This window comes from Lytechinus variegatus, chromosome 1 (genome assembly GCF_018143015.1).
Source record: "Lytechinus variegatus isolate NC3 chromosome 1, Lvar_3.0, whole genome shotgun sequence".
Lineage (NCBI taxonomy): Eukaryota > Metazoa > Echinodermata > Echinoidea > Temnopleuroida > Toxopneustidae > Lytechinus > Lytechinus variegatus.
The window spans coordinates 90,143,728-90,165,633 of record NC_054740.1 but is presented as its reverse complement, the minus strand read 5'-3'; the positions used below and the strand labels follow the sequence as shown (position 1 = coordinate 90,165,633).

The following is a 21,906-nucleotide window of genomic DNA, read 5'->3' as shown; positions in this document are numbered from 1 at the left end:
TTGTAGTTAAGGCGCCTGACTAAACATTTGAAAGTCCGGGATTCGATCGCCGACTTCAACACCTATGCCCGTAAGCAATGCATTAATTTAATCGACAGACTACAGATCATTTATCCTACATTAAAGAATTTAAATGCTATATGCACCTAACATAGAGATGTATTACTATAGTCACCTAAGCTGCACTTGTTAAAAAAATCAAATCAGCGAGAAATTGGTGTTAGTTAATTACTTATATCTTTATCATTTATTCATTGTTAATTTATAAATTATCTATTTTTTCATTGTTAATTGTTCATCTATTGTTTACTCTTCATTCATTGATTTATTCATTTATTGGTTTCCGTGAATTAATTATATATTTATTTTCATTATCATTTTGGCCACCGCGCCAGTGTATCAAACGTAGAGGGCGTTAATAGCTTTTTGCACTCGACTCGAACGCGAGCTAAATATATCTTAACAGCTGAGCCCGAGCCGAGGGGAGAGCCAAGATATTTAAGTCCAGTGGAAAAAGCTGAAGAAAGAAATAAAACAATGGCATCAGGAAAATCCCTGCGAGTACTAAAACTTATGCAAGATGTCGGCAAGGCGTCGTAAGTATGGTCCAAGTATCAAGTTTATTGAGGAATTAGGTGGGAGTTTGTGTTTGTAGTTCACGGGTTCAGTCCCAGGTACCGTAGTCGCAGGCCCGGGCAGGGAGCTCCGGCCCGCTTCGCAGGCCGGAACCCAGGGGCGGTATTCTGAACATTGTCTTTTCTCCATATTTTATCTTATCTCAGAGATATGACAAAATCGGTATTCTGGTGGATGTCATAACTTTTGTCACAAAAATTGTCATAAATTTCGTCTCTTCTCTTTAGCGCGCACCAAAAATACGCGGCTTTAATGCGCGTAATCCGTTTATACAAGCAAAAGATATGACGCATGTGTGACGGGGTAGCAGTCATAAATTTTGTCATATCTTTTAGTACCAAATATCCCGATACCCTGCCGACTGAATATCAAGCATATAACGATATCATTTAGATTAGATTGTGGTATTAGTTTCACTCATCATCCACTTCAATTTTTAAAATCATTTTTTCATGCTACAATTAGTTAGGCCCTACATATTAATTCCTCTTTTTTTCTCTGTTTCCCTTCTTTTTCTACTTCTCCTCTAAAATCCTTCACAGCTCCCTATCTCTCTTTGTAATTAAGCGCATCAATATTCGCGTAGTTGCGCGATGCCAGCAACAGAAGGGGATACCCCATACCTGTCACGGGGCATTCCTATTGGCTAGAAGGGCTCCCACTGGGAACTAACGATGGTTTTGATTGGATTGCTTCCGAAAAGATGGGCGGGAACTTTGAGAGATATGACAGGGAAAAGACAATGTTCAGAATACCGATTTGTGACAATCATAGCGGTGTCACATCTCGGAGAGAAATGACAAAATTTATGACAAAAGTTATGACAGTGTTCCAGAATACCACCCCAAGACTCGTCCGTGTAATACTAGTCAAACATATACTTTCCAGAATGGGGTAGAATGTGGTCGCAATAGCACTCCAAATAAAAGGGGAGAAAATTAATGTAGTTACCTCGATTATATGGATGAAGGTCTTGTGACACACTAATCCTGACATTGTCATTGATGCACAAATTGGACCTTCGATAAAACTTAAAAGGAAAAATTCTGTTTCGTTCGTTCTCCTTCCGTCAAAATTGAAAACAAAATGGCTGATCAATACCAAACCGAATGCGACATAGACATCTAACTTTTCCTTTTTTGAGGGTCCAGTTTATGCCTCGATGTCGGGATTAGTGTATCAGATAGACCTTCATCCATATTTATGGTCAGTTCCCCCATGTCTGCGCAGTCTCCCAAGTCTGCACATCCGCGTATCTCATAGGCGGCGGCGGTCCCCCCCTAAAATTTTGGTTGATTAGAATGATTACCTTTTTTTTTCTTTTGGTTGTCAAATTTTTTACCTGTGTCCACAAAATTTCAGGTGGACCCCCCTAAATTTTTCTGCTTCCGCCAATGGTGTATCTGCGCGATTCTAGTAAAAGAAGATACGCAACAAGCACGAACTTTACACATGCAATGCATAGACAAAATTAGACAGGTATTATTTTAAAAATGTGACTCAAAATGGTGGAAAAATAATGAATTCAGGGCATTTCATGTGACAGACTATAAAAAATGCAGCCTTTGTCATCAAAATCCCCGAATCATGTGCAAAGTGAATGAGTGCGCAGACATGGGGTACCATTTTTTTTTTCAATCTGAAAATGACTGCCCAAGGTTTTTTCCAAGAAAATCATATATTTCAAATTTTTATGAGATATTTGGCACACTAACTCATTATGATGTAAGGAACATTATCAACTGAAAGATTTTGTGAAATAAGAAGAAATTCATGTTAAATTTTAACTCAAATTGTTAGGTGCGCAGACTTGTGGCCCACCATTATACTTGTAAATGCATAGTTTATTTTTTCCCCTTTTATTTGGAGTGCTATTGCGACCACATTCTACCCCCATTTTAGAGTGTATATGTTTGACTAGTATTACACGGACGAGTCCTGGGCTCTGGCCTGCGAAATAACCCAGGGAGCTCCGGTCCAGGACTCGTCCAATGGTAACTAACATGGTAATGCAGCTCAACAGCCAATCACAATCAAGGATTACATGCAAGTTACATTTGCATGGCAAAGTTACCATAATAGTTAATTTTATGCAATGGAGCCCAGTTGGGTGTTTCTTAAAGCTGTTCGTAAGTTAAGAGCAATTTTAAGAATGACTGGTGATCGTTTCTTGTGATAATTGGTGTTTTACTTGGCCATGGCATGGTTGAGGGCATAAGAAAAGTTCACCAGTCATTCTTAAAGTCACTCTAACTTATGAAGAGCTTTATGAAACACCCACCAGAGCAGTTTGTAAAGTGCAACTTTATGCACGACGAGAATTTTCTTAGGTGCTGAAGTCGGCTTCTTAAGGTTCATCAAGAGAAAGAAAGGTCACCAATCATGTGATAAGTCATTCCAGCCACACCATTTTTAATATTGTTACAGTACTTGTCCCCCCCCAAAAAAAAAAAACATGTAGAATTATTTATATATTAATGAATTGATAATGCTAATTTATGCAGAAAGAATAGAGTGCCTTATTTCTTTGCTTTTCTAATGTAAAAACTCCGTTTATGGCACTGCCTTTCCAATAATAACACATGAAAAACATTTTGCTTGACAAGAGTTCTATATGCACCCCCCCCCCTCACTAAAATTGAAAATGAAAATATGGAGATGGTTGAAAATAATGTAGCCCTAATCTAGAATATATGATGGGGGAGTGGAATACATGCCAAAATATGGCTTTTTCGAGTGCACTTTCCTTTGACATTGCTTTATTTAGTCAGTAAATGGTCTGAGAGCTTAGACTAGTCTAACTATCTGCTCATAATAGCTAAAAAAAACACTTTCTCTATCAGCGTTTCTCTTGCATAGTTGAAAAATATCTTGACTGCAGTTACAATGAGGTGAGTTTGAGTCCCAACTTAGGCAACAGAAAAAAATTGATATAGAATTCTGAAGTGAATACAACTGGAGTATCAACATTGTTTTTTTTTGTGGGGGTGCATATGGAACTCTTTTCCTTTCCTATTATGAACTTAATTATTTTTATTAGTTATTAGTGTTATCATTATTATCATTATAGTTATTATTATTATGATACTTAGATGCAGTTGCCCAGCTCATTCACAGGCTTTTGGGGGAGGTATCTCAGTAACTCCTCGTGGGTCTCGTATGCCACTTAAATCATGCTCTACTGCAACTGAACAGCCTGAGTATGCCTTTGAGGTGAGTGATAAGGGATGTTTGTTGTATTTTTGTCTCACCTGCATAGCAGAGTGAGACTATAGGCACCGCTTTTCCGACGGCGGCGGTGGCATCAACACCAAATCTTAACCAAAGGTTAAGTTTTTGAAATGACAGCATAACTTAGAGAAAGTATATGGACCTAGTTATTGAAACTTGGCCATAAGATTAATCAAGTATTACTGAACATCCTGCCTGAGTTTTGAGTCACATGACCATAGGTCATTTAGGGTCAATGAACTTTGGCCAAATTGGGGGTATTTGTTGAATTACCAGCATAACTTTAAAAGTTTATGGATCTGATTCATGAAACTTAGACATAAGAGTAATCAAGTACCACTACACACCCTGTGTGAATTTCAAGTCACATGATAAAGGTCAAAGGTCATTTGAGGTCAATAAACTTCGGCAAAATTGGGGGTATTTGTTGAATTACCATCATAACTTTGAAAGTTTATTGGTCTAGTTCATAAAACTTGGATATAAGAGTAATCAAGTATCACTGAAAATCTTGAGTGCATTTCAGGTCACATGACCAAGGTCAAAGGTCAATGAACTTTGGCCATAATGGGGGTATCTGTTGAATTGCCATCATAACTTTGAAAGTTTATGGATCTGATTCATGAAACTTGGACATAAGAGTAACCTAACCAAGTATCACTGAGCATCTTGTGCGAGTTTCAGGTCACATGACCTTTCAAAGTTTATAGATATAATGTATAAAATGAGGATATTGGGGTAATCAAGTATCACTGACAAGTTTTAGGTCACATGATCAAGGTCAAATGTCAATGAACTTAGTATTGTATGATTATATATGAATGGTGTTTTTGTGAATAATTATTTCATAGTAGTTTTCAAAGCCAGCACTGCTCCTATGGCCAGGGTTTTAATTGCTCAATGCGAAGTAAAGTTAACCCAAGGCCAAGGCAGGAGGTTCAATGCCAAGGTCATGGCATGGAAGGCCAAGGTCAATGTATGGAAGGCCAATGCCAAATCAAGATATAGAAGCCCAATTCCAAGATCAAGGCACGGAAGGCCACAGTCAAGGTCAAGGCTTGGAAGCCCGAATGCCAAGATCAAGACATAGAAAACCAATGTCAAGGCAAGGAAGCCCATGGTCAAGACATGGAAGTCGAAGGTCAAGGCCAAGGCACCAACAGCTCAAGGCCAATGCCAAGTTACTTCAAACTTGCTATGTACATAGCAAGATGATAATCAGAAGAAAGGCATACATTGATAAAATGTGATGAAAGGTGTAGCTCTATCTTAATAGCATGTAAGACATTAATTTGCTTGCTGTAGCAACAATACTACTGCACCTAGAAGCAAAGTAAAATGGTATAATTCATGACTTAGATTAATCTGAGGCCACATGTGGCTTCCGAAATCCTGTTTGATCTGAGATATTTATGTGCCCTTTTAAAATGTTGCCCATTATTTTATTTGTAATATAGAAGTGTGCTATTTATAAGAAGTGGCCATGTCCTAAAAACATTGCCATTTAAGAGCTGATTCTTATAACTCCACCTCCATGTTTCTTTTGATTTGTCCTATTCACTCTCCTTTGTTGATTCTTGTTTGTTTTTTTAGATGGCATGTTCCAACATTAGGTTTGGAAATGGAGTGACACAAGAAGTTGGCTGGGTAAGTAGTTCTGGTTCTTCTTTACTGGTTTGATGTTATTAAAAAAAACACTGTATATTGATTAAGAAAATTCCTAGCTTTGTTGTTGGGATACATTAATTTAGAAATTCATGCGATGGGGGAGTAAAAAGGGGCAGTTATTTTTTCTTCAAATTGATCCCTCACTGAAGTGATTAATTATAGATTCAGTGCATTGTTAAAGCTTACAGTGAAACAGAAACATCTTAATTACTGGTATGAACTCCTGTATACCATACTTGGTTTGAGTGTATTAAAAAAGTAAAGAACAAGAATTAGCCTTGTGTGTGCTATGATTTGGTCTCCAAATGCATAGGAACAAAGATTTTTTTTTTACACTTTTACAGATTTTACTGGGAAGCAACAATAAAAGAAGATTGGAATTTTTTTATTTTTTAAATAAATTCTTGGATTATTTTGGAATGCACTTATGTTTTTTCTTGAAAAAATGTACAAAATATCAGGTTTTATCTGCATTTGCATGTTTGCAATCAGATTATTTTTATATGCAAATGGCTAATCAAAATTATATTTCCCCTTTACAATGGTAATTCTCAACAGTGAAAAATTAATACTCTCAGTTGAAATGATTGTCTTCAGTAATGTGATTTCTATCAAGTTATTTATAATCACTAACAGTCTAAGCACGATTCATATTGTATTTAATGTCTAAATGGACATATCGTCGGTAGTCAGCTGTTGTATCGCACGACCAACGGTGCAAACCCATTTCAGAGAAAATCGACTTCAAAGTTTACTATAATTTTCACAATTAGTTCCCTAGTCTTACAACATATTCATTGCTAGAACAATACATGGTTGGAAAGACCAAGAAAATTGCTTGACATTGGAATCCTTATTTCACAAAACCAAGAATCAGGAAAATATCGCAAAAGAGCTCCATGCTTGTAAATTCGGTTTGAGCGATTTAGATTTCCCTTGTACAAAAATGCCATAGGGGATACAACAACCCTGACCGCGATTTTATTCATTGCGCGGCGGTCAGTCAAACGTTCATCGCTTTTCATGTGCAGAGTCAATGCAGTGCCGATGGCCGATACGACGGTTTGGCCGACCACGAGCATGGAAATCACGGTCAATCAAAATGTTGTATCGCTCTGCTACAGTACACGTTTCCAATGGGATTTGCGCATTTTATCAAAAATTTGTTTGGCATCATTGTGAAAATTCCCTCATATCTCAGAAACTAAAATGAATTGCTGCCTAGAAATTAAGTTATGAATAGAATAGGACTTGTTCTTTGATTTTCTGCAAACATATAAAAATCTGTTTTTTTACCAAAATGAACTGATATGACATTTCAGATGAACGCCAAGGATATGTAACAAGAAAAATTATGTCTGAATGACAATGCAAGGACAGTATTTTCCTCTTTAAATGCATATGTTGTACAACAGGTGTTTGTTTGGATAGAGATAACAGTATATACACATTGTGTATAAGGGATAAGTATTAGCTACATGTGCTCTATTACATAATGCTGAAAATTTCCACCATTTTCGGTGTCAAATAATAAAGTTATGACCTTTTCAAGTTTCACTTGTTTCTCACAAAACATATGACCATGTACAACATGGCGATGTGCTAATGATAAAGTCATTTTTGCAAATTTGACAATTATATATCTTTTCCAAAGGTTTAACACAGCAATAGCAGTTTCTTTTATTCAGGGAGGAATCCAATTTTGTTTCACTTTTTATTAAGAAGGTATTAAGATAATTCACACTTTCATTTTGAAACTGACCAACAACTTTTTTTTAATAATCAACTTGAAAATATGGTACCATAAATTTCTTCTTTTGGATTGGATTTGATGATGGATTTTTAGTATTTTGTTTGTTTGATTTATTTCTCATTTTATTCAAATAAACATTGGTGGGGGGGAGGTTGAGGGGAGGGGATGGACACTCATTTCCCATGATTTGTTAAAGGACAAGTCCACCCCAACAAAAACTTGATTTCAAGAAAAAGAGAAAAATTCAAGCATAGCACGGAAAATTTCATAAAAATCAGATGTAAAATGAGAAAGTTCTGGCATTTTAAAGTTTCGCTTCATTTCACAAAACAGTTGTATGCACATCTCGGTCAGTATGCAAATTAGGGAACTTATGACATCGCTCACTCACTATTTCTTTTGTATAAATATGAAGTATTTTGATTTTCTTGTCATTGTCATGTGAAATGAAGTTTCATTCCTCCTTGAACACGTGGAATTTCATTATTTTAACATTTTGTGCTTCAGGCAAGGCGGTCTTAATCATCAAAGGTCCTAGTCATCAAATTTGTAAAAATTGAAATATTGTATAATTCAAACAATAAAAAACAAAAGAAATAGTGAGTGAGTGACATCATCGACCCTCATTTGGATGTAACTGGCTCGTTCATATAAATATTTTATTAAAAATAAGCGAAACTTTGAAATGTCATAACTTTCTTATTTTACATCCGATTTTGATGAAATTTTCAGCATTATGCTTGTCTGATTTGTCTCTATTGATTCAAATCAACATTTTTCTGAGGTGGACTTGACCTTTAATTCATCAGTCATGTGTAACCTTTATCAAAGGCTAATAAGTTTCCTCTTCCACCACTCTGTGTATAATGCATGGGGTACCCATAGCTAGAGAAGCTAACTTTAAATCTACTGGTCAGAGCATATGTATATTTACATAAAATACAAACTCTTGCTTGAATGGTCATGAATACTGATCAATGTCCATTGTTTGATTTTATCTTGCAGGACTTTGAACACATGGGTTCAAAGAATGTTTGTGTAGTGACAGATAAGAAGGTATGTATGCTGCATAGTGAAACCTGGATTGAAAAATCTCATTGCTAATGAATTATGCAAATTTATGCATGAAATCAAAGTTTGCTTTGATAAACTAAATAATGCCCCTAAAATGCTAATTTTTGATTCTCAGTATGTTTATACAAATTTATAAAATGTACTTTTAAAAAATTTCAACATCACATTTATTTTTCTTATCATGCATTTTTTTGTTTTCTAAATTTCTTATGTATTTCTTTGTTTGACTTTTTATTGTTAGATTTTCAGTAGAAATTGTCAGGACATTATTTTTACCTTAAAAATATAAAATTAATTGATTTTGATTTTGGGTCTCCATGCACCAAGGAAATGTTAGGTAATTTTGGAACCGCATATCTGGGGGTCACCATTTTGGTCTCAAATGTTGCGTGAGACGTAAAAAAAAAAGTCAGCGAGTGACGCTGTAAAAAAACTGCGTGGTAGATTTATAAAAAAAAAATGTTCCCTGGTCTCATTAGGGCTAAGCAATATCAGTTGTACTGCAATGTAAGATCACAGTCCTAGACTTTGACTTGTGCAATATTTCAAAGGTATACTTCAATACCAGTTGGTATAATACCAATATTTGATTTGAGCTTAATACACTATTGACCCTAATGCAAGCTTTGACCCTTATGCAAGCTTTGGAAAATGGGTCTACTGTATGTATAGTATGGTATAATGGCAGGGTTTCACCTTGTGTAAGTTGAAATTTTGCAGGTGTTTCCAAGAATTCAAATCTTATCTATTGTATTTTAATAGAGGTCATTTGTAACTATTCAAATCCATTTCATAAGTCCCGATAAGGTTGACTGTGGAGGCTTTATTTATTTAGGACAAGATACTGTACAATAAAGGAATACATAAAAACACTATAATGCTGGATACCATTTTACTCAATATTTTTTTATTAATTTATTTGCTTTATATTTATTTATCATCTATTCAAATAAAGAGTCTGTTTATTCATGTATTCATTTATTCTCCTTTATTTGTAATTGAATGAATTCTAGTTAAATCTGATGGAATTTTACAGCTTGCTTTGGCCAGCTTATTTTCAGTTTTGCAAATCAAAGTTTTCACATTTTAAGTGCATTGTCTCCTGTTCCAGCCTCCTTGTTCCTGCTGTCACTAAAAGTCAATTGTTATACCACCCTTGAAAGACAGTAAGAGGATTTAGAAATTTTCTTCTTCATAGTTTGGTCAGAATTATTGTAAACTATGAGGAATGAACTTGCATTGATTTGGATTCACAAAGGTTTATGGCGGCAACTGCTCAACATTGAAATCCTAACCAAGTTCAAGTTTTTGAAATGTCATCATAACTTCGAAAGTATATGGACCTAGTTCACAAAACTAAGATATAAGGGTAATCAAATATTACTTAACAGCCTGCCTGAGTTTCAGGTCTCATGATTAAGGTCAAAGGTCATTTAGGGTCAGTGAACTTAGACAACATTCGGGGATTCGATATAAAAATCTTAACCTTGGTTTAGTTTTTGAAATTTCGTCATAATCTAAGAAAGCACATGGACCTTGTTCATGAAATTTAGACATTAGAGTATTATCATTATCATTTACGATATTTAATTTTTTTTTTTTTTGGGGGGGGGTAGAGGGTTGTAATATACCTCATGTGATACAAATGAATGTAATTTCAAGATTCCTTGACACTTTACAATGCACTTTCTCATAATTTTTAAGCTCACTATCCCTTCTACTATCTAATACGCCCAAGATAGTTTTTAGATTAAATTAAATCCCCAAGATTTTTTAGAAATTGCTTTCTCAAACTTATTGTCACGATGCTTTTTAAGTATTGAGTGCCAATTATTTTCAGCAGAATTAGGTTTTTACCATTTTACATGTACAGTGCATGTCTTATTGAGTTGTACACAAACTGGCCTCCATGTATGTGTATGTCGTCCTGTCTGAACAAGTATGAAATTGATTTTGATTGATAGTTATCAAGCCTTCCAATCATGGATACTGTTTTGGAGTCTTTGAATGCAGCCAATATCAACTATGAGGTCTTTGATAATGTCAGAGTTGAGCCAACTGATAAAAGGTAAATTCATCAACTTTAAAAGTGAATACTTAAACATGTAGATCGAAAGTGATACCGGTACTTTGAATTGACATCTAGACAATAAAATGTTATTTGAGATGATATTCCTTTCCTCTGTGCAAATTGCCCTGCAATCTTTGAATACAAACTTTACTGGTAGATCTACAGTTGAGGCCACAAGTTTGCATACACCCATGAAATTTAGTGAAATTTGTTCACTTGCCAAACATCATAGCATATACCATATTGTCAGAAATATAAATACTGCTATGACGATTTTGGTATCAAATGAAAGAGGGTGATAAGTACTTTCACATGATTGGGATGCTGTTGGGATCAAAGTACATGTATATTTCAGGTGGAATTTTCTTTAAAGAAAAAAAGGTAATATTCGTGCCAAATATATTCTATTATAATTTCACACATCGTTCCAGAGAAATATATAAATGTCAAATCTATGATTTGTATTACATTTTCTATCATGTTATGTCACCACTGAATGAAAAAGTGTAATATGAAATGTTTGTCTTGAGAAGTAGCTAGCCCAAATATGAAATATTTTTATCCAGGATTTATTTTTAATTTGTCTAAAATATGAAGAGTTTTAGGGGGAAAATGACACCTAATTAAAAAATTTTTCATGTCTCGATGACAAAGCAAAGTGATGAAGGGGCATGACATACTCATTTGTTTGATATAAAATTTGTCATGATAGCACAAATGTTCTTTAATATACAGTGAATTTTATGATGTTTGGTGACTGAACTTTTCTTTGAATTTCCTGCCGTGTATGTAAACTTCTGGCCTCAACTGTATGTACACTTCTCTTTTTAGGCTCAAAGTTCAATATAGATTAAAGTTCCATCTTGGTAAAATATTTTACCATGTACATGTACATTATCTTTAGAATATCTTGTGTGTTTCTTTGTTTTTTCATCTTCTGTTTTTTCATTGTTTTTTTTTCAATGGAAATTATTACAGACCATTCAACAACTAAATTAACCCCTAAATTATTCAAGCAGACCGATTAGAATGAAAAATAACCACCCTTTTATGAATTTCATCTCCCATAGACTTTGTTCACAAAGTATAAAAATGAGCCATTTTTGGCATGGTATTATCTCGTAAAAAGTCACATGGCGTCGCGATGCTATACCCGTATGTCACAAATTTGGTCTCATAAGTTAGGCGAGACTTCAAAGAAATAAGTCATAAAATTTCGCTGCGCTTTCAGCGTTTTGGAAATGTTGCGCGAAGCGTTGAGTCCTTTTAGTCCTTTAGGGTTAAGAATAGCTCCATTTATCTGGCTTTGAAAATAGGCCTTGTGGCTTTTCACAGGACTCGGGGACCATGATATCAATTTGAAACACTGGATGATTTTTCTGCTATTCAGATTGAATAATTTACTTTTTTCACTTCTATCACGTAAAGTTATCTCACATATCTTTGGCTTGAATTGATGAAATCTACAGTGTATAGCTTTGGAATAGTTTTTGCCATATTTTATTTCCTGCTTATTTTGATATTGTAGCTTTCCAGTTTGATCTCTGTTCACATTATGTGTAACAATTTTTTTCTGATATAGCAATTTAGCCCCAATATTAGCCAAACAAATAAATCACAAAAACCTATAGTGAAGAGTTGTGGGTTTCCATCCATTTGAGCACTGTATAATTGTCGTTGCCATTTTGATCTCGTCCAAAACCTCAAGACCCAGGCCAGGGTTTTAATGCCCAAGGTCAAGGCAAGGAAGGTCAATGCCAAGGTCAAGGCATGGAAACCCAATAGCATTTTGATATCGAGATAAAAGATAAAATTAGTATTTCGTAATCTGGTAACTGAAAAAAAATAATTACAAACCTGTGGAATCACAACCCTGGTAATATAATGTGACGTCACTTAATTCAGGCTGTTAAGACGCTCGATCAAACCTTTTTGTCGAAACTCATTAATTTGAGTTTTTATCAGTAAAACCAAAATACTCAGCTATCATGCATTGAATATGCATAAAAATTATTTTGTCATTCTATGTAGCTTATATTTTCAATTTTTCAATACCACTTTTTTAGTTTCAGTCTGGGTCTTTAGATTAATGGCCATATATCTTCCTATTTCTTGTTATCATTTCTTTGCTTTATTCTGTCCAGTTTTCATGATGCGATATCCTTTGTGAAAGCCCGTAACTTTGATGCTTATCTGGCTGTTGGAGGAGGATCTGTGATGGATACATGCAAGGCTGCTAATCTCTATGATTCTCATCGCGATGCTGACTTTCTTGACTTTGTTAATGCACCTGTTGGGAAAGGTCTTCCCATCCCGGGTCCAGTCAAGCCTCTCATTGCCAGTATGTATTGCACAACCTGTCAAAGTTGGGTTTCATGCTCATGAGACATAAATTCAATCATGTACATGTATTTCAAAACTAGTGCCTGCATACCTGAGAATGGGTAGGGTAAAGGGTACTCCAACCTTGATCATAAAATCTGATGTGAGAGATTAGAAAAACAGAATGGTGAAAGTTTGAAAGAAATCAGAGAAGCAATAAGAAAGTTATGGCTGTTATAAAATTGAGATCACAAAGACTATGTAAATTTTGAATTGGCAACTGGGTTAGTAAATTTGTAGGAACTTTTCCTTTGGCCATGTACTTAATTATTGGGTATTTGTGGTTTTCTCCTAATTTCCCTGGGGCCTTAATCAAAATGTAACCAAGGTATATTTTCTTATGTCTTCATGAAAGTGAAATATAATTTGAAGTAAAACATTTTAGTTTTTAAGCCATTTTATGTTATAGAGTAAGTGGAAGAGAGTCCTTACTGTACATCACAATGACATCACCTATGAGACCATTGGATTGGGGCAAGAATAGAGAAGGCTCGATCACTATAACTGGTAATAGTTCGGGTTCCGAGGGTTAGCTACAAGGTTATTGATCGTTTAAGTGGTCTGAGAGAGGTAGAATAGCGTAGAGATATGAAGTCAGAGAGATATTGATGCACTGGCATATTGGAAGCCAGTGAAGTGATTTCAGAATTGGTTCAATATGGCAGACTCTGACGGATTTTTTTTTAATGAGATGTGTATAATGTTATACTTTTACAGTTCCTACAACATCAGGGACTGGAAGTGAGACTACTGGGGTGTCTATATTTGACTACACCCCACTCAGAGCCAAAACAGGTAGGTACTCTTATTAAGAATAAAACATTTTGATTTTGACTCTCTGTTTTGTTGACATTCTACAGGATTATTCTATGATACTACTTTTAATTTAGGTCTTTTGTTAGATTACTATTTGATTTCTGTTAGCTGTTTATGCTTCCTAGATGTTCAAACATATTTCATGTTTTTAAGATAATTGAACAACTGTAGGGATCAATTCAAAATTGAGTTGTTTTCCCATTTAGCAATGAATATGATCTGATTAGTTTTGGGGTCACAAGGTGAAAATTTTGACTAATATTAAGATTCTTAAGTTTATGTAAATTGTCTATGCATCATTACAGTTGTTTCTTTTCTGACCTATGCTAACTAACTTGACAAGGGTACTTAATGTTACTGTGGTTTCATAAATGACCAATCCAAATTTTGATTTGAATAAAATGGAGAATTAAAAAGTATAACACTAAAATTTTCTTCAGAAATCTTATTTACACAAAATGGCAACATTCTCTGTTTGATATATATATATAGTGCATGCTTATATATTGCTGAATATCACACACACTTGAATGTTTATTAATAAAAGCCACCTTTCATTGTTTAGGTATCGCTAGTAGAGTGATTAGACCCTTACTAGGAATTGTTGATCCTCTACATACCCTACACATGCCGAATCGAGTTACGACATACAGTGGATTTGATGTACTCTGGTAAGTAAATCTGTTTTTAGCCTTTCACCGTCACTTGTCCATCTGTCATTTAATATGAGTCTGACCATATTTTTGCATGCACAGATATTGTCATGTAGGAATGTTTGATTTAAAAGATAATTATAATGAAAATTAAAATGTTTATTTCTTCTTGTGACCTTATGCATAAGGACGTGTCACATATTATTAATTATTATCTAAACATTCTGCTATCACAAATGCACCCTGCGTAATAAACCTGTAAATAGGTAATTCTTTATTTGCCACATAACTTCGGCAATCTGGCCATAAACACTGTTATCTGCATGAATGAGACAAGTAGTGGCAGTTCTGCAAAATAACTTTTTTTTATTAAACAAGCATGTCACCAAAGTTGCATTGCAAATATGTACGTCTGCAACTGAAATGAAAAGATGTTTCTTAGAGCATTTGTATAAGTTACAAAAAATTGTATGCATGACTGGTGAACTGTTTTTGCCGAGATATACTTATTTTGTCCTATTTCAACTATAACCGTAATCAAATTTTGACAAAGTATAACCTTTGCATCGATCTTCTTTATTCACATCAAGAATTTAACCTACCGAGATTGGATTCAACCTTAGGCTAATGGAGTGAAAATGAATGAGAATCTCATTTTGCACCCAGAAGGTTGTAAGATCATGTTTATAGTTTTGTGTAGCTTGAATACAGACAACTTTATGAAACACTACCAACTTTGTCATTGATAATTCTGGTGTTGCTCGCCTTCTTATATGCCCCCAGAAGGGAGATTCTCAAGTTTTTTTTTCATTTCTATATCATAATTCTATGAAATATTAGTCAGTTTGTAATTCAGAAAGTTCCTTCATATATAAATGTTTAACTGCATAATTCACAAAAATATGATTACTGAAATGTTTTAAAGTATTCTGTTAAATCTCTTTTAAAAGCCATGCATTAGAGTCTTACACTGCCATTCCTTACAATGAACGCAAACCAAGACCAACCCATCCCAAAAATAGACCAGCCTACCAAGGAAGCAACCCAATTAGTGATATCTGGTCTAGCCATGCTCTTAGAATGATAGAGAAGTATTTCAAGAGGTAAGAAACATATTATTACTAGTACTGCTTTTTAATGTTCTTTGTCTTACCTCGGACCTGTTGCATGAAAAGAAAAATCCACCTCCAAAAAATCAATTGGCAGCAAATATTGAAGAATAAGTTGAGCACAAATCTGCCTTTGAATTTAATTCAGGAGTCTACTTCGCACAACCGTTGCGAAATCAACTGCAAGTTTGGGGGTTGCAGTCAAGGACTTTGTTTCAAATCTTTCTCCATTCATGTAAAGATTCAATTACAGAAATAGTATCAAAGGATGATGAAAACTTTAAAATATGCTTTATCTTACAGAGCTGTGAATGACCCTGAGGATTTAGAAGCTCGCTCTGAGATGCATTTAGCCAGTGTCTTTGCTGGTGTAGGGTTTGGCAATGCTGGTGTACATCTTTGGTGAGTCTTAACATGTTTAGGGTATTTGTTGAATTGTTTTGTGATTATATGGATCTAGTTCATGAAACTTAGACATAAACATAATCAAGTTTGACTTAACATCCTGCACAAGTTTCAGTTTACACAACCAAGTTCAAGTGTCATTTAAGGTCAATGGACTTTGGCAACGTTGGGGGTATTTGTTAAACTCCCATTGTAGTTGAAAGTTTATGGATCTAGTTCAGGAAGTGGACATAATCAGGTACTACTGATCATTTTCTCACGAGCCTTACAATGTAGGTCACACGATCAAGGGCAAAGGTCATTTAGGGTCAATGAATATAATATGTTATCATATTAATTTTTTTTGTCAATAATTATTCAAAGTCAGCATTGCTTCTGTATTAAATCACGTAATGCAGGCGAGACTACCTGAGGTATTCACTTGTTAGATTTGTGATGTTATTGATGATATATGTATCTCAGCAATAACATGCAAAAACATTCAGTGCAAGTACCTTGTGCTTTCGCATTTTGCAAATATACTCTTGAATGCACTGCATCACAATAACACACTCATAAAAGTGCATTATTTGTATAAAATCATAAAAAATCTTTTTCCTTTAATAGCCACGGTATGTCATACCCCATTGCTGGTATGGTCAAGCAGTACAAATCTCGTGATTATGATGTTGACCATGCTATTGTGGTAAGTATATTCCTTTTATACACTATATCGTCATCACTTGACCCTGTCCATATTAACCCTCTGTACTACTGGGCTATTTTGCTCCTTGAACATACAGCTTCCCCCTCCCCCCTTTGATCTCTGAGATGCAAAGAGCGGTGAACATGAAGATTTCATAATGATAGATCTTCAATATTTGCCCACTTTATCCCAGAACAATGTAGAAACCAAAAAGCAAGTGCAACACCCATTCCTGAGCAAGATGCATATTAATACAAGACATTGTCTATTAATCAAATATGCAACAATTAGCAGTTTTAATGACATGTATACTAATGTGTATACTAATTTTGCATATGATACCCACTTTGAAGCGGCAATCTGAAATTCTCAGCTGTCAAAATGCAGTCACCAAAATATGGAAGCCCCCCCCCTGTGTATTTAGGGTAAATGCAGTCTGTTCTATTTGTCAAATGATTTCTCAATATTCAATGTTACAAAAGTTGACCAAAATTACTAGGGTCCTGACTTACAACAAATAGTGATCAAATCAATATCAAAATGGTCTCAAATGCAGTCAAGAGATATATGATTTAGTTTAGTTTTATCACAACTCTTTGTTGTAAAGAATGGACCAATGACATCCAGACAATGTGAAAGCATAGTTCCTGTAAAACTTGCCAGTCTTGGTACGAGAAGGCATAATAAATGTGAAGTAGTAGCAGAAGAAAATGCCACACTTTCAACGATAAGCGATACCACATCTCAAGAATAAACCAAAATTCATGCTAAAGAGGCTTATTTTCAAACAAATGCAGTAGTACAATTTAAGCAATAAAGGATGAGGTCATTGTGGTCATTTAAATCTTTTTCTTACCTCTATGGTCAAAGTCTTTATTTTCACTTCTCCAACCCCCCTTCCAGCCTCATGGGTTGTCTGTTGTTATGACAGCGCCTGCTGTTTTCAGCTTCACTGCTCCTAGCTGTCCGGAAAGACATTTGGAGGCTGCTAAACTTCTGGGTAAGCCCTGGATGGATTGTATGCTTTATCAGAGGAGTCGGAGAACCTCTCAATATATATTTTTAAAGTTCATTATTGTGGAAGTTTTGAGTCAGAGAAGCAGATAGACAGAATAATAAGAGGAATATGTTGGATGAAGTTTGTGATATTCATGTGAAACTGAAACTAAGATGTTTGTAAAATGTAGTTATCATTAAGTTTGGTAGATCTGTGCCATTTCAGCACCGGTTTACTGTGAAGAATCACTTTTTTAATGTCAATGATGATTGCCTTGGGGGATTTGCCACATCTTACTTGGTTTTTACTTGATATATAAAGGTTTTTCTACTTCAAATGATTTTCTATTCACATTATCAGGTACGGATATCACTGGGGTGAAGCTAGAGGATGCTGGTCGCTGCCTTGCAGATACCGTCAGGAGGTATATGTATGATTTGGAAGTAGATGATGGATTAGAATCTTTAGGATATGACTCATCTGATATACCAGGACTTGTCAAAGGCACCCTCCCGCAGGTATCTATACATTGAATATTACACATTCTGTGTTTCATTGATCATGATCATTATTACTGACTTCTGTAACCTTTGCTTCAGGAGTGAAGAAGAGGAAGAATTTTCGACACTTTGTGACATTTTATTAACATGTGATTGGCAAAGGCATTAACTCGATTTTTTTTGTTATGTTATCAACTAAGCCAACATGTGAAACTTTAAGATGTATATAAACTCAGCATACCATTTGATCTCCTTAGTGATTTCTTAATAACTTTACTATGTCTTTTGATATCGTTCTTGTCATGAATGGTATATTTCATGCTTTTTAATTTTTATGTTTCAAAATTCAGTTTTGTATGTAATGAAGGTCTGTTAAATGCATTTCTGTATGTTGCCAATGTGAGCTACATATTGTACAGGTATGTTGATTGACTGCCATGTTCAATATGATTAATTTACAATTTAATTAAATTTAGCTCGACTCCAAGACATTGATAGATAAACTGATATTAACTCAGATTTTTCTTTCTCATTTCTCTGTGTAAACTCTTACCTCCTATGGCTGGCCAATTACATATTCTATTCTTTTAATACCTTTTAACGCTTTCTATTAAATACTCCCTTTTCTCATTTCCTGTTCCTTTCTTTTCCCCTTTCTTTAATTCCCTCTCTCTCTCTCTTTTTAATCCAATTTCCTTTCCCGAACTCTTGTCCATTTTCCTTTATGATCTGCCGCCATTTTCTGTCTCCTCTTGTGTTTTTTTTTATCAATAAAGCACCGTGTGACCAAGCTCGCTCCCCGGCCTCAGACTGAGGAAGACCTTGCATCCATGTTTGAGAACTCAATGAAAGTTTACTAGTAAAACATGGCCTTCAGCAACCTTGTATTCTACAAACTGTCAAAGATCCAGGATTAAAATAAAGTTTCACTGCAGCTTTAGAAAGAAGAACACATGACTAAAAAAATTTAGGCAGAATTAATACTTTTAGCTTTTATGCTGATACCTATGGTGCAGAACCATACTAAAATGTTTTGTTGTGGGACATTCCATTTATTTTTTTACTAGGCAAGCTTGTTTGAAGATTTCAATCATGATCAGATTCCTTATGGAGTCAGGCAATCATTGTGTACTTCACTGTAACTGTATTTTATTTAATCTGATGGACTTTATACTCTGTCAAAGCTCTTGTGTTTTTAAAACAAATAATTGTTGCAGTGTGGTTTCCTTAAAAGTCTATCTCTGCATATTTTGAATTATTCTTTCTCTTATTCATATCTATTCATATAACCATGGCCTTTGAAAATTTGCATATTGTACACCCTTCTCTAAATCATGAAGTGGACGTCTCTTTGATTGCATCAAATTATTTTTACACATTTGTTTGTTCAGTTAATAAAGCCAATGAGGAAGTATACAACTTTTCCAGTGAAATGCAACCTGTATGGAAGTATGTCTTCCATCAATAAAGATCATTTTATTTTGATATTATAAGAAATAATTTTTGAGCAAATTATATCTTTTTGAAAGAGGTTATTTAACTGATTACCCAGGAATGCAGTAATCATTCTTCATTTCCTGCAAAAAAATATTTCTCTTTGTTTTACGTTTATGACATGATAATTTCTCTGCTAAAAATGCAAAATACTTGCATACAAATTACAGTCACAGTAGCTTTTGAAAAAAGACAATTGGAAAAAAACCCAAGAGTATCAAATGTTAGAAGGTGAATTAAAACTGCATTGAGGATGTAAGAGATAATCAAAAATCTTTTGCTTGTTTAAAGCAATGTACGAATTTTAATTGAAAATTGTATTTGTTGTCTCTCTTCCATGAAGCATCAGTACTGCTTTTGTTATGACCGTGATAGTTGTGACATTAACAAGTGATTTTAACAATGTTGAGATTTGTAAGTTTCAACATTTTTTAAAAGTAAATTATTTTTTAATGGAATGTTGAATTTCATGGAGAATTTGAATTAAAGTGCTGGCAGACATATTACTGACAGGGAACATGTATGCTTAGATGAGTGATGATCTAAAGTGTAATGAAACTTGAACATTATGTCAAATATCACATATCATGTTACATTGTGTGAAGGGTACATGTGTTATGGAAGACATTTATAATCACGATGATCATTAAGGTGATGATAATGGCAATAATGATATTGGTTTTCATGATGCAATTATTGCAGTCATGACGATCAGAATGGTTAATTCACCTGATAGTGAAATGTTTATATATCCCAATTTAGACCTCTGCATTGACAGTTATAATGATGTGAATATTATATGGTATGAGAAATGTTCTGAAAAGATGAATGGGGGTTTTCTGGCAGCTTAAAAGCAGTATGCATGCATACTTTGAGCAGCCTTGGACCATAAAATGTGCATTTGCTACTTTGTTAGTTGGAACAAATACACCATTGCAAAGAGATTTTGCATTCATTTTATGTGTCATTAAATAACATTGGGATATTTGTCTTCCAATTCCTTGTTGACCACTAATTAGATTGATGCAATTATTTTTTTTCTTCTATTTCTTTTATCACTCAGTTCTATGTATCTCAGACAGGTCTTCTTCACTTTGTTTGCAGAGAATAATCTTTGATTTCCTTGAAGTTAAAAGCCAAAAAACCATGAAAAACAATGTGACTTAGCAAGATTATAATCATAGATATGGATATTTTCCTAAAATTTTCTGATGAATTATTGCATTGAAACATGCAGGAGACATGGCCCCCTTATTCTTGGGGTTTTATTTTTTTATGGGTCAATCATTGATTAACTTTGATCATATCTATGATTCTGCCATATTGAAATGAATTTAACCATATGTATCATGTTATATATGTGTGCTATATAAATCAAATGGACTTAAAATCCACAAGATTTTTTTCCATAATTTTGTCTGCCAAATAATTATGAGAAATTATGGGAGAGATATATTTTTGTATGATTCAATTGCAGTTGATTATTAAATATTTTAAGCTAAAAAAAGATTGTGGATCTGTTTCTTGTTGTAATTGGATAGATTGTTTTCTGATATATATTTTTCAATGCTCATGGTAATGTAGGGTATTCATACTTATATGGACAGAATATACATGTATCGTCTGAGAAAGCTTTCACCATCAGGGATTACAATGCATTATTCTAGATCTAAATGTGATGGTGTTATAGCATGAAACATCAATTATATTTTCATTGTAGTACCGGTGTGGATAGCATCTCATTGTTCATGCACCCCTTTGAAAAGTACATACTGTATTATATGTTCCTTTCAAGGAGGTTCACAAACTTCATTGGGATATCCCTGGAGCATTGACTGGCCAGATCAATATACTAATGTGTACACTCCCCCTTCAAAAGTTTGGTACTGTTTTTTAATGCTTTTAAGATTTTTATAAATTGATAGATTTGAGTTTATTTTACAGTATTGCATCCTATGATTATGATATACGGTCCATGAAGCTATATGAGTGTTCAATATAAGAGTACATCAAAATTTTACTTTAGTATGGTTGAGATCTTTGACCTACATACATGATAATGCCCATATCAGAGGGTGTCCATATAGGGCCCAACAGTCGGGTCATGAATATGAGCACCCAGCATAAGCCAAAATAATAATTATAATGATAAATAATGAAACATCAACAATTCAAATGATTCTATCTAAAAAAAATTACATTTTATGTAAAAGTCATTGTACAGGGTGAATGAGACCTTCCCCACCCTTGATTTTACCATTTGAAGTGGTTAAATTGTTAAAAGTAGAATCAGGAATTTCGATATACATGTACCTATACATTCAAATATTAGTAAAATATATATATATATATATATACAGAGCTTTGGCAACTCTTATATATAAATATGTTGTGAAAGAAAATAGACGAAGGAAATCACAATTGGTGTAGTG

At 34.3% G+C, this 21,906-nt stretch overlaps 1 protein-coding gene across 2 annotated transcripts; it reads left to right on the top strand.

Annotated features, from left to right (window-relative positions):
* Positions 1–496: 496 nt before the first annotated feature.
* On the top strand, positions 497–20,971 carry LOC121428088 (hydroxyacid-oxoacid transhydrogenase, mitochondrial-like). Of its 2 annotated transcripts, XM_041624671.1 has the most exons (14): positions 497–596; positions 3,729–3,849; positions 5,461–5,514; positions 8,294–8,344; positions 10,327–10,430; positions 12,578–12,774; positions 13,533–13,610; positions 14,197–14,302; positions 15,235–15,387; positions 15,697–15,795; positions 16,405–16,483; positions 17,387–17,483; positions 17,841–17,998; positions 18,757–20,971. In XM_041624671.1, the coding sequence occupies exons 1-14, from the start codon at positions 538–540 to the stop codon at positions 18,838–18,840; spliced, it is 1,440 nt and encodes a 479-aa protein (XP_041480605.1). In that variant the 5' UTR covers positions 497–537; the 3' UTR covers positions 18,841–20,971. The 2 variants fall into 2 exon arrangements, with proteins under 2 accessions (XP_041480605.1, XP_041480612.1); XM_041624678.1 differs by lacking the exon at positions 3,729–3,849 and having other exon boundaries at positions 558–596.
* Positions 20,972–21,906: the final 935 nt, after the last annotated feature.

Excerpts from the sequence above, each read along its gene's own strand:
- LOC121428088 (XM_041624671.1), top strand. The coding sequence starts at position 538 with ATGGCATCAGGAAAATCCCTGCGAGTACTAAAACTTATGCAAGATGTC. Across the intron at positions 10,431-12,577 it reads GTTGAGCCAACTGATAAAAG|TTTTCATGATGCGATATCCT; the intron begins GTAAATTCATCA and ends TATTCTGTCCAG. Across the intron at positions 13,611-14,196 it reads CCCACTCAGAGCCAAAACAG|GTATCGCTAGTAGAGTGATT; the intron begins GTAGGTACTCTT and ends TTCATTGTTTAG.